The 13,572-nt window shown below is 37.7% G+C and overlaps 1 protein-coding gene across 4 annotated transcripts in view; it reads right to left on the reverse strand.

Annotated features, from left to right (window-relative positions):
- The window catches only part of vaspb (vasodilator stimulated phosphoprotein b), a 53,457-nt gene that overhangs the window by 20,481 nt on the left and 19,404 nt on the right, over positions 1 to 13,572 (reverse strand). For all 4 annotated transcript variants that reach the window (XM_081372689.1, XM_081372690.1, XM_081372688.1 and 1 more), the window contains exon 2: positions 5,021 to 5,192. In XM_081372689.1, the coding sequence (XP_081228815.1) occupies positions 5,021 to 5,192 (172 nt within the window). The remainder of the gene's footprint in view (positions 1 to 5,020; positions 5,193 to 13,572) is intronic.

Raw genomic sequence — 13,572 nt, forward strand, 5'->3', positions numbered from 1 at the left:
GTTTATTGGAGAAGATAAATATTCATGCATATTCATGCATAACCTATGTGACGATTATTTTTTAAATGCAATTCATTATAGACTATTACTTAAATACACTTCTTTTATGATGAACATATCTTACATTTCTGAATGATATATTTTTTGAAACTTTTGTAGGGCTCTTTTTTGTTGTCAAGTTGATGCAATTGTACTGAGAGTTAAAGGGATATTTCACCCAAAATTGAAAATTACCCCATGACTTACACACCCTCAAGCCATCCTAGGTGTAAATGACTTTCTTCTTTCAGACAAAATACATTTGGAGTTATGTTAAAAAATGTCCTGGCTCTTCCAAGCTTTATAATGGGAGTGAATAGCGGTCCTGATTTTGAAGCTCAAAAAAGTGCATCCATCCATTATAAAAGAACTCCGATGGGTTTGGGTTTGAAGCGATGGGTTTGTGTAAGAAAAATGTCCATTTTTAAAACTTTATAAACTAAAATAACTAGCCATATGCATCGATTTACGGTGAAAGAGTGACCTCTGACCCGACAGTTGAGATTTGAAAAATATTTCTCAAAAAAATTCCTGAAAAATCAGGACGCATTCAACTGAACAACTGAAGTAACCAAAATGCAAGGTTCTCAAAGAGAGTTTCGAGAAACAAAAAAACAAATTTTTATTGAAGATACGAAAATGTGAATAACCCTTAAAAAAGACTGATATATGCAATTGAAAAAACTGACTGCCATGGATTGTAGGCCTATGACAAACATACATTAAACCATATGAAACAATAATCATCTCTAAATTCACTTTTCTAATAAAGAATTCACTCGTCTGCCACCATAAATAATTTATCCTAAATGATCTACATTTGGGTGCTTTTATTTCAGTTAATATCAATATATGATTTTTTGCAATTATTTAAACTGTTTTAATGAATCCAAGAATGAATCCAGCATAAATACAAAGACTACATGTCCAAGAACATGGTACATGCGTTTTAAACAAGATCTAGATTCACATATATTTAAATGCACCAAATGATTTGCTCATACTCAAAGTAGTTCAACCCCAAAGTGTCAGATTTGTAAACTTATTTGTATATTCCAGAAAGAATATATGCTTTTTTAACAGAATGTCCACGAGGGGGCTCTACCGCTGCAGGGCACATGAGTGTGTGTGTGTGTGTGTGTGTGTGTGTGTGTGTGTTTGTGTGCGTGTTTGTGTATGTGTGTGTGTTTCAGGGATTCTAATATAAGAATTAGAATAAGAATACTAAGAATAGTAATACCAGAAATCTTTGACCTTGTGGAGATATTTTTTGGTCCCCATGGAGAAATCAGCTTGTAAATAATACTAAATGATGTCTTTTCGAGATGTAAAAATGCAGAAAGTTTTCTGTGCTGGGTAGGTTTAGGGTTAGGAGACTGGAAATACATTTTGTACAGTATAAAAATCATTCTATGGAAAGTCCCCATAAAACATGGAGACCTGTGTGTGTGCGCGCGCGCACGTGTGTGTGTGTGTGTGTGTGTGTGTGTGTGTGTGTGTGTGTGTGTGTGTGTGTGTGTGTGTGTGTGTGTGTGTGTTCGTTCGTCTTCAGTGAATGTGCTGACACTTAGTTTCTCTGTTTGTATTACAATCATGAATTCCACAAAGCAGAGCGGCGGAGAAAAAAGGGAAGAGAGAGAAGAAAAGACGAAAATGACCAAAAAAGCTCAACATGCCATCCACACAGAAGCACCGTCATAAAAATACACATAAACCAACTAAGAAAGCAGACACCTCTGAGAAACAGTGACGGAAAGAGATAAAAGTCACTGAGTCATTCAGACAAAGAAAAATGAGTTTGAGGAATCAGACAGATGGACTGTGGAGAGGTAGAGACATGGGAATGGGGGAGGAGGGCCTAACTGGCACAGGAAATGGTTTGGCTATCTTACAGGAAACAACAACACTACTTTAGTAGTCATCTCTGGAGAGCATTCGTGTCTGTGCGTATAGAGGGCGACCGAGCTGGGAGGAGGAAGAGAGAACTCAAGATAGAGGGATACAGGTGATGGATGGACTGTAAAACTGGGAAATAGACTAATTATTTCCATTCCGTCAGTTAGAGGAATATTTCACCCAAAAATTAATTATGGGTCATCAGGTGACAGACGCGTTTAGTAGAATGTCCAGGCTGCTCTTTTCTATTTGATAAAAGTGGATGGATATATACAAACGCATGCATTTTCTATTGACCACCAATAATCCTGTAAATAAATAACTGCAATTTTCTTTCAATTAATTCTTCCCTCTGTAACAGATGCAAAGATCAACCACATATAAGGTACAGAATGTATTGGATCCAACAATATTAATAATGCCATTCATTTTAATACTGAAAATTATGACTGAGTATGCTTCCCTGAGGTACTCCAAGTTCTTGTTTGGGTAAATTTGATAGTGTTTCCTATTTGGACTCTGCGATATCTACTAGCCAAAAAGTTGGAGATGAAGATGCAGACAAAATGATTATTTGCCGTCCTTTCCATGGTTTTACAAAGGCTACTGGTAAGAGCAGCCGGCAGAGTGTTATGTGGATTAGTATGATCTTTTCCTGGTTTAGGCACAGGAATTACTGTTGCTTCTTTTCAAGATGATGGTATTTTACCAGACGTTGTCAAATATGTTTAAACTTAAATAAACTACCTATACAAGTAGTTATGTCTCTTTGTATTAATTTGTCCTGTTATTGACGTAATGCGCGTCATTGACAAAATGCGCAACCAGATGTTCGAATAGTTTGAATATAAGCTATGTGTTTTTTTTTAGAGGGAATATTCGAAGGTCATTTCTGAGTAATTTTGACAGCCCTAATGAGTATTGTCGCTAGTGACCGACAACAAAGAATCGAAGAGACAGCTATAGCTGCCCTGCTGGAGTTATGTCGTATGCCGGTGGAGCAATGTGGCGACATATAATACATAATACATGGTTTTATTTTAAAAAAGGAGCTTTACACACAACCTTATCAGAGCTAATGATAATGACCTGTATTGTTATACATTTATGTAGTCTTGATTAAGGTGTGTACAGTGGTTTTACATTTAAAAGTAGTGCTGGGCGGTTTACCGGTTCATACCGAATACCGGTGTTTATTTTTGTTACGATATGAATTTTTAATATACCGCAATACCGGTGTATGTCGCTTTAATCGGAACGCGGCGCTGCGCGACACAGTCTCACCCCTCATTTACAACACACGTTTGCGGCGCATTACAGCTGCGACAAGGTTTTATTCCGTCCTCCACGCGGTGTGTCAAAATAGACTAGGCGCCTATATTTAGCGAAGCGGCGCGGAGAGCCGCTTCTGGGAAGCTTCGATCTGAAACACAAGCATTGACTAGAATGGGCACGAGTCGTGTGGGGGTGAGAGTGTCTTTTTTTCTCGCGGCGCGCGTTTTTATACTGTATTAACGTATCTGAAGTGAACTGACGGTCTTTAAAAGTTTCTTTGGTATTACGATTGAATATTTCTTTATCTTTCCTGATAAAGCAGTGTTTATGAGCGTTGCTGCTTTGTGTACAGCCGTTTGCTACCGGGGAAACCACTGTTTCTGCCGCTCCTAAAGCGCGTCCTGCTGGCACCTCTTTGTAAACAGCCTTGCAAACCTGTATTATTAATATTAGTGTGGATTTTTTCTATAATATTCACTCATGACAATAAAATAGGGCATTATAAGTAAATCTACTCCAGTATTTCCTCTCTCACTCAGTAGAAAATGTGGTTAACACCCATCATGCTTAAAAAAAAAAACAAAAAAAAAAACGGTAAAAACCGTGAAACCGGTATAATTTAGAAAAAAACCGTGATGTTGATTTTTGGTCAAACCGCCCAGCACTATTTAAAAGGGTTGTAAATCTAGTTCAAGTAAATTTTAGCACGCCATAGTCAACTTTTATCAGGTAATTTCACAACAACAAAAATGTGGCTAGTAAAAATGCTGTGTGGCTAGTAACTTTGGAAAACCACTAGCCACATTGGTTAATGTCAAGTTAATGTCAAGCCCTGCCAATATGAGTACTTAATAATACCATACAGTTCTTCTAACAATATTTAGTTTTCATCAGATGTTTTTCACTTTCTGACTGTAACAAAGTAAATATACAACTTATATAATCAAATTGCTTGTGTTAAAGGAGCTATTTCTCACCTGTCACCCCTCCTCTTGACAATTTAGCAAAGCATAGTGACGAGAGGTTAGGCTAATGTCTCGTTGCCATTAGCGGCCGTTCACATATCGCGTTTTTTGCGCGTGCAAATTCGTTATTTCAAATGTAGGCACTCATAATAGCAACGCGGTGAGGCGCGCTCGTTTTTCCAGGCGCGCCTATGTTCATGTTTGCATAGCAACGACAGACGACACGGGAGCGCGAGTGCTTGTGGAAAGAAGGAGAGAAAGCGGCGCGGCCGCGATTTCCACGCATTTCTTGACGCGATATGTGAACGGCCACTTAAAGTGGTATATCGGGTGCGGTTGTATCGGGGTAGTTTTATGAGTACAAGTACATGAGCACAGTATCGGACCGACACCCGAGTACTGGTATCGGTATCGGTGCATCCCTATCCTTTATGGAGCACCTTTATCATATTTGTAAAGTTTTTTTGCTCATCTTTGACGCTCAACATCCGAGTATGCACACAGAATAGACCTCCTGGTAAATTTCTTTTTTTTATGTTCTGTAGGAAAAAAATAAAAAATACAGGTCTGGAAACACATGAGGATCAGAAAATGAATCATTTTCGGGTGAACTATCCCTTTAACAACACAGTGTTAGACTGCAGCATCTGCTGCTGGTCTTTAACCGTGAACAAAAAATATTGAAGTCAGTTCTTGCAAACTATTTTAAAGTGTTAGCTTGCGGCGGACTGATTTTATTTCCAGTTACCCTGAATGTGTCACCTACATGCAGTATTACCTTCAATGAAAAATGGTTTGTTTGTCCACAACTACAGGCTAAATCTGTCTGACTGTAGTTTGTTTACCTGCTGGTCGGTCTGCATTTTGCGTCCCACCACTCTGAAGGCGTTATTGCTTGGGTTGTGATAGATTTGGACCCTGCTGAAAGCCTGGGGGCCCGTGCCTGCTGGGACCCACTTCTTATTGCCATCATCGTAGATCATCACAGTGGCCCGCGCCTGACAGATACTTGACTCACTGTGCATATGAAAGAAAGAAAGAGAGAGAGAGAGAAAGAGAGAGAAAGAGAGAGAGAGAGAGAGAGAGAGAGAGAGAGAGAGAGAGAGAGAGAGAGAGAGATGACATTAACAACAGCGTCACCCTTTTATATCAATAAAACTGCTTTTCAAACTGCAAGAAAGTGACACGGAAAACAGGGGTTGGACACCGGGAAAAGGATGACAAACAAAGGGGGAAGAGAGACTGAGGCATAATGAACAAAGAGACAAGTGTGGTTAGAAATGTGTGAGGTAGGAGGAGAAGTCTGTCTGATCGAAACAAGCCCAGCAAGTACCAACAATGGGGGCAGACAAAGAAAGGAAGTGCTCAACATTCCGGTGCTCAGGAGAGAAAGCAGGTTCTGGAAACTTCAAACTGACCGCATATCACATTCTCACACATTACATACATGCACAAACAGAGCCTGTTCTTGAAGGAACAGTTCAAATGGAAATTCCAGGGCTCGACAATAAGGACTGCCTGATGGCCCGGAGCCACAGTAAAAGACTGTCTGGGCAGTTGACGGAATTGTCACTGTCCCGATCGGGCCAGTACTGGAGTTATGCATTCAAACTATATTAAAGTGCCCATATTATGCCATTTTAAAGGTTCCTAATTTTGTTTTGAAGGTCTCCCACAAAAGGTTTACAAGCATCCAAGGTTAAAAATCACTTTAATTTTCTCATATTAAAAATTGCACATCACCTCATTCCTCAGAGAGTCCGAAAACGACTTGTTTGAACCATATACAGTAAAAAAGAAGATGCAGTCACTTTAAACCCCTCCTTTCCGAGAGCCTGCTCTGATTGGTCAGACAGCCCATGCGGCTGTGATTGGTCTACCACTTACAGTGCTTGTCGGGAATGAAATGCCCATTCCTATATCTAAATTTCAGCTCTTCCTCAGCAATTGATACTGTGATATGAACCGTAACATTGGTGTTTACCGTATCAATTCCAGCGCGACTCCTCGATCATACTTTTGAAGTGCATGTAAATTTAATTTAATTGAACAGCTACAAGTAGTGTTTGAGGGCGTGTCGAAATAGCCGTTGTTCATGGTTGTTCATCAAGACCATAGGGGCTTTGTTACATTAGGGGCTTTTAGACAAATGTTTTCATAGTTCCGAACTATTGGTAGAAGTGTTTTTTGCCATATTTGCACTGCAGGAACTGGGAATTTATTTTATTTTAGGAACGCCTTTTAGGGGGACTAAGTTAGCTCCTATTTCAGAGTAGGGTCTAACCCAGCACAATAGGAACTACCAGTGACATAAATGTATGTTGATCGGCCAAACACATGCCATATGAAACACCGGCACCCGCAATTTATAAAAACTCCATGAACTAATTCCATTTAAATGGAAAAGAACGATAGATGGACCGATGACGAAGTCCAGGCATTTCTCAACCTTTACGCTAGGGAGTTATTAAATGCTGTGCTTAAATGACATCGCTGTTGACCGGCTTGCGTCACTTCTGAGAGTCTACTAGCAGTGTAAATGCAACCAGGAGAATGGCCCTATGAGACATTTAGGTCACGGGAGACCGGCGTGGCTAGTTAACAGAGTTCCTATAACTACCCCATGTGAAAGCCCCTATTGTTACGCAGGTATATAACAGGAAGTGAAACTGGAATTGCTAACGACTAATTTTGGCAGTTTTCAACAAAATTGATTCTTTCTTTCTTTAAGGAGACAATACATTTATTTGTCATGCACTTTGATCTTTAAAACATTGCAAACCTTTTACATTCACAAACAGCTATTTTACACACTACATGAAAGGCAATATTGGATAAAAACATAATAGGTGCACTTTAAAACGATTCAAGCGCAAAAATATGCGAAAGAGAACTCAATTTGGATCTCAAGCGCTGGTTGATAGATGGCTTTCTGTGCACTATTGACTAAATAGCTTACGTAGCTTTAATAAGAATTAATCCTTATTTAGTTAATAAAGACCTTGCAGTGTTATTTTGCATTTGTTTACTATAGTATTCAGGTAAGAAATACTAAAATGTATTACTGTTAGACTCACCTGAAAAACTTAAAGCACTATTTCATTTGTATGTTTGTTCTATTGTATTTATTTGTGCTATTGCTTGTAATTTGTTTGTTTGTACTTTCTTTTTATTACTGACAATTTACTTGTCTTTCATAATGTTTGAAACACTATATAATAGTCAGGTTAGTTGTTTTTGTTGTGGAATAAAAAAATGGAATTGAGAATTAGGAAATTTCACTGGTATCTAAAATTTTTGTGTCATAACATTATTTATTAAAATACCAGGTTAACATGGGACAAAAACAACAACAAAAAATATTGACAGGGCAAGTAAAAATCTGGGCCAGTAGAAAAAATCCTTAGCGTTCAGCCCTGAATTCTACTTCTATTTACTCGGCCAACACAAAAGGAGAGATTTTATATATTTGTGAGCACTTTTTTTGGGGATGCTTAAATTGATTAATCGATTCACCAGTGCTATTGATCTGCATTACCAAACGTGGATGTTTTACACCAGAAACAAACACTGATGTACTATTTTATTTAATACTGTGATGCTGCTTTGATACAATCTGTATTGTGAAAAGCGCTATATAAATAAAGTTGACTTGACTTGACTTTTAGAATAGTCATTTGGAACAACATGAGGATGAGCACAAAAATGACAAGTTTTGGCTGAACAAATCCTTTCAGAATTCTGCTGACAGCGGATGGAAAAAAAAACAGCTGGATTTGTCCATCACAAATATATACAAATAAGGATGTCATGACATCACCTTACTCATAGTGTGCGCATGTGGCGGCACATTTGTTCCTGGACTGTTTATAGTGTCTCTAGAGAAATGAATCAGACACAAACAGGCGGTTCATTCTCAAACTCAAATGCTGCCTCTTCACTGGCTCCATGTTCACATTCCTCCATGCTTATTAAATTAAATATTTTCACTAGGGGTGCACGATATATCGGCCGCCGATATAATATCGGCCGATATGGTCATTTTTTTTACACATCGGTATCGGTCCGATGTCAAAATAGGGCCGATGTGAACAGGCCGATATTTGACGTGTGAAGTTGAAGATTAAGTTACTGATGCTGACTCGTGCAGTGAACGCGCCTGAGAGAAATACACATTTCATACAGATGACATAAGCAGAGAACAGTCTGTTTTCTTTCATTTTGAATTGTTCTGTTTAAAAATAGATGTTTCAAGCTTTCTATATAGGCTATGTCTCAGGTCTGTGAGGCAGGTAGGTTTCGGTTCATTTGAGACGCGCTTCAGTTCACGCGCTTTCGCCTCCATGTCCTGATTAAATATTTTCTAATATTTACGTTGTTTATTTTTGATGAAACATTGATCAAAATTAAGATACAATTAATACAAAACGAAATTAAATTTAAAGACAGGCTTTGTGCTTTCTGTTTGAGGTCTCTGTGAAAGTTTTAAAGCAGTCTTTGGACGTGCGTTACAGAGAACTGTCCCGTCAGTAACATTGTTAACGCAGTCCAGTGCGACTTATGATTTTTCCCTCTTCATGACACATTTTTGATTGATCGTTTTTTGACTCGTAGATATTTGAATATTGCTTGATATTTGATACCCGTTCGAATTTGATTTTTCTCAAAAGTGACCGCACGTGTGATTTGTGGATTACTGATAAGCGCGAGTGGAGAAACAGGCGTTTATTATTCATTCTCAGTGTTGAGAAACGTAGCCTTCATGTGTTACGTTATTGTGTTAATAATAACTAAAGTATCCTACCTAATTATGTTACATATTTATTTTGTATGAAAACTAGCGCGTTCGTTACTTATGGATTAAAAGGTAGGCTACCGATGTATCAGTGCTGCGCGAGCTCTCCCTCATAAACACGGACGCGCGCACACAGAGAGAGAGAGAGAAGATAATTGTAAAATGAAAAATTGACGGGCTAAGTTTAAATTTTGTTCTTGCTTGTTTTTTTTTTCTTTCAAAATGTCAGAAAGCATTTTGTATTATCCATCCGTGTTTTTAAAATTCGTTAAATGACGGACGTTTTACTGTTAACACAGCCCATATGTCGGATTCGTCTTATAGCATACTTGTTATTATTTTTAGAATAAGTGATTCGTTAAGCCGGTCGCACACCGGACGCGCAGCTCAGCGCCGCGCAGCGCAGCGCCACGTCTTTTAAATTCGAACACATTATTCTCTATGAGAGTACACACACCGGCGGCGTCTGTCCGCGGCGCCCAGCAACGGCTCAGGACCGTGTTCAAAACCCTGCCGCGCCACACAGCGCCATTTACATAGTTTTATATTAAATTTACATTTATGTGTCTCAAATCGTAGTTAATGTATATACGGACTTAACCCCGTGCTGCAATATACATTTAGTTTTATATTTATTTACAGAAATCAGAAAATTGCTGATGCTAACGGATTTTCAGGTGACAGTTGTCCTAGACGTGGCGCGGCGCGGCGCTGAGCTGCGCGTCCGGTGTGCGACCGGCTTTATGCTATTATTGGACTCCTGTCTATTCATTGTCAACTGTTTTCTATAAATATGTTTGAATTGGCTAACATTTATTCAGCTAATGCGTGTCCTGATTAAAATGTGCAATGTTCAAAGGCAAAGACAGCACGTCACAAATAGAAGCCCTTTTCCCTGTGCTATTTAGTATCATATTTGGATATTGGAATAATAAATTAAGTAGCCTATCTTAATTGTACACAATGTTCCTGTTTTTTTTTTTCCTGTTTTCTAAGGGTTTCTTAATTTTAGACAAGTTGACCAGCACACATTATATGCAATGCAATATAATGCATGTGTGTCGTATGTGTGACATATTTTGCATACAGGTAAAGGTGCCCAATATCAGTCATTTCTAAAGTAAAAAAAAAAAAAAAGTGTTTTGGAAAATAGCTCTTTATTTGATAATCATTAAAATTTGTTTTCTATACAGAGATATCGACATCGGTAAATATCGGTATCGGCCATAACAGCAATATTAATATCGGTTATCGGTATCGGCCACAATTTTCACATCGGTGCATCCCTAATTTTCACCTGCATGCACAATTACTCAACTAATAGCAGACCTCTGAAGTTTTCTGTACAGAGGAAGAAGAAAATGACGCTTAGGGGTTTGATAGACACTTTAAGCCAGAAAATAAACTCTTAAAACACTTTTCACACTCTCATTAGCTTATTTAATTTGTCTCCCATGACAGCACTGGACATGCATGACGCATCACTACAGAAGTCTCATCCTAAATTATCTGTCAAGTTTAATAGCATTATGTGGTGGAATTAACATTTTTAAAAGGGGCATGAATTGAGAAATAAAATTTTCCATGTCCTTTTTTTTTTTTAATAAAGAGGTCATTGTACTCTAAAATATAGTTTCAGAACTAAAAAACGTCCTCCTCGTTAGTCCAAAAAAAAAAAACCTTTAATTGAAACCAAGCTCCCAAAACAACTCGTTTCAGATTTTGTCTCAGTATGTCATAGTGTGACGAAAAACCATCTCTGCAAAAGATCAACAGATTCTTCCTACATCCACCAATTTGCCCATGTAGTACGAGAGAGACGCAAACACAGGACTACTTGACCAACAAAATGATAAAAATGCCTCTAAGGATTACAAGACGTTTTTCAGTGCCCAGTATTTACATTCCCTTCCTTGTGATTATTTTTAGCAAAGTTCTAGATCTCGTCAGTAAGACACAGTTTGTGTTCACTTCTGTGACAGTACAATGCGGGCTTCTCAGAGACAGAAAATAAAAGATGATTCAGTGATAACTATATTGGATGTGACAGTGTTGCATGTGTGAGTAACAGTGTTTTTACCATGAGTCACTTTTGTTTTGTCCGTTACAGATGGTTTGATATATCCACTCACTTTACTGAAAATAATGAATGATGAATATAAGTACGACAAACAATGATACATTCATTCATAATTCGTTTACATGAAAAACTAGGTTATCCTTTCAACTATACCTTTAGTTACTCCAAGTACTTATTTGCAACAACCAAGAAATATATAGCATATGTAATACGCATAAATGTTTCACAGTTGGCAAATGTTGGTGGTAGCAGTGATTTCAGGCCCAAAAATATTTGTTTATATTTAATATATGAATATTAATATGTGAATATTTAATATATTCACCGACAGGGGGAGGGTGTTGTGAGGTTTTGAGCCAGCTTTTTCTTCAGCTCTGACTTCGCGTGCAGCCGTGCACGAGCACAAAACCTCACAACACCCTCCCCCTGACGGTGATTGGTTGGAACACTATTTGTTTTGGTTTTGAGTGGTTGGTGAAACCATTTGTTTTTGTGTGCAGATCTCAGAGCCTAGGCTGCCTACAGAGACGCTTTTTTTGACGGCATGCTTATGGGGCGGGCAGCTAGCGGATCGTTAGGAAAGATTAGATGAATGTGATAAAAATATTTTTGGGCCTGAAATCACTGATACCACCTTTAACTATGTTTTGAGACAAACACCTTTCTGTAGCGTCTTTGTTTAAACACTATTATAATGTAATAATTACCTCACAAATACAGAAGGAATAAATATAAATAAAGATAATTAATTAGCACACTGTCGTAGATTGGAGTATCCTTAGTATTTGAGGTGTAGGTTCGTTGTCTTCCGATTTGGGATCAGACTCTGGCTCAAACATGTATGCCTGCCATTTTTCAGCACTGGAAGGTTTCAGAACAATTCCACACCAGTAATGGCGGGGATGTTGAAATGTATTTTAACATGCAAACTGATACCCTATCATAGTAATGGGCGTTTATTTCTAAGTCTTGAATGCGACACGCCTATCAGAACAAAGTGTTTTACAAAGAGTGTCAAATGAGAGGGTTTTAAAGAGAGGGCTTGTGATGTAAAAATCTTGCTTACATTATAAAATGGACCTCAAAGAACATTATAAAACTTTTTTTAAATGCAGTTCATGTCCCCTTTAAGATTTTAGGCACTCCTCTGTACATTTTTATGTACCCTAAGTATACAAAATAAAATAATATATTAACACTATCTAAATTATTTGACTAAATTAAAGCTGGCCTAAAAAAAAATAATTCTTTGATTTTTCACATTTCTTCGACACTGCTGTCTAATTGAAGACAATAATAATATTGGATAATATTGGATAAGAAGTTTATTATGGGCCAAACTGAGTGACATTTATTGTCTTAATAATAATACTAATTAGCCTATTATTATATTAATAATAACAACAATTAGTAATTTCTGGGGGGGAATCATATACATTATTTTCACACAATTTAAAATGCTTCAAAAATTTCACTATTTGTTTATATTATCATATATTAAAAAATATATTTTTTAAGATCTCGGTTCTGGGACTAGGGTAACAAAATAGAATCTATTCATAATAGCATTTAAAAGTAGCCATTGTAAAAAAAAACATATCTTCTTTCTACATTCTCTCCCTCCTCATTTCCTCCAAACTGTGATATAATCTCGTCTTCCTGTGACATCACACTGAGGACACAGCCCACTTCCTTCTCCAAGAAATGCCGAATAAGGACTGACTATATGGTCTGCCGAGTGCACACAACACACACACACACTTTGAGCCCAGATGTTGATTACTATTGGAGGAGGGGGCTTTGGTAAACCAGATGGAAGGAAAGACGGGATAAAAGAATCACAGAGGAGATAAAGAGGATGAGTGAAAGAGGAGGGAGATCAGGAAGAACTTGGCTCAGACTCTACAGACAGCCATACTGTTATGGGAAATACATACATTTTTAATATGGGAAGGCCGAGCTAGAACTAGGAACGAAACAGTATGTACAGTAAATTATTAATGACGAGGAAGACACACACACACGCGCTGTACGTAAACAATTGCCTTCATTAACAGATGCAAATGCAAACTGCTCATCAAGCGTTCACGACAGTGACTAAACAAATCACGACACTTTGAAACAGATGTAATATATTTAAGAATGAATATATATTATATTGTTTAATTTATCAGTTTTTGGTGCCGGTTTAGGGTGGCAACATATTGTTCATCCCGAGTTTTATTGGGTAAATTACTTCAAGACAAGCTGGACTTGCTGTTTCAGAAACAAGATGAAGCTAAGCAAGTCCCAAAGCAAACATAATATCAAACCTCTTTATCATCCAGAAAGATTAACTGGCCATGTCCAATATCTGCCCATGTTGTTTTAGTTATGTTTTCATCAATATTCTTTGTGCAAAGTTTGAGACTGTTGCTCTCTAGATATCGATATCGGCAATTGAAACAACATACCAGGCCGTCACAACTTTAAAAATACACTACTCCTAAGTAGCACGAAAAATCGCCACAGTTTCCAAGTAA

Source organism: Scardinius erythrophthalmus (assembly GCF_964197995.2).
Source record: "Scardinius erythrophthalmus genome assembly, chromosome: 8".
NCBI classification, from domain to species: Eukaryota; Metazoa; Chordata; class Actinopteri; order Cypriniformes; family Leuciscidae; genus Scardinius; species Scardinius erythrophthalmus.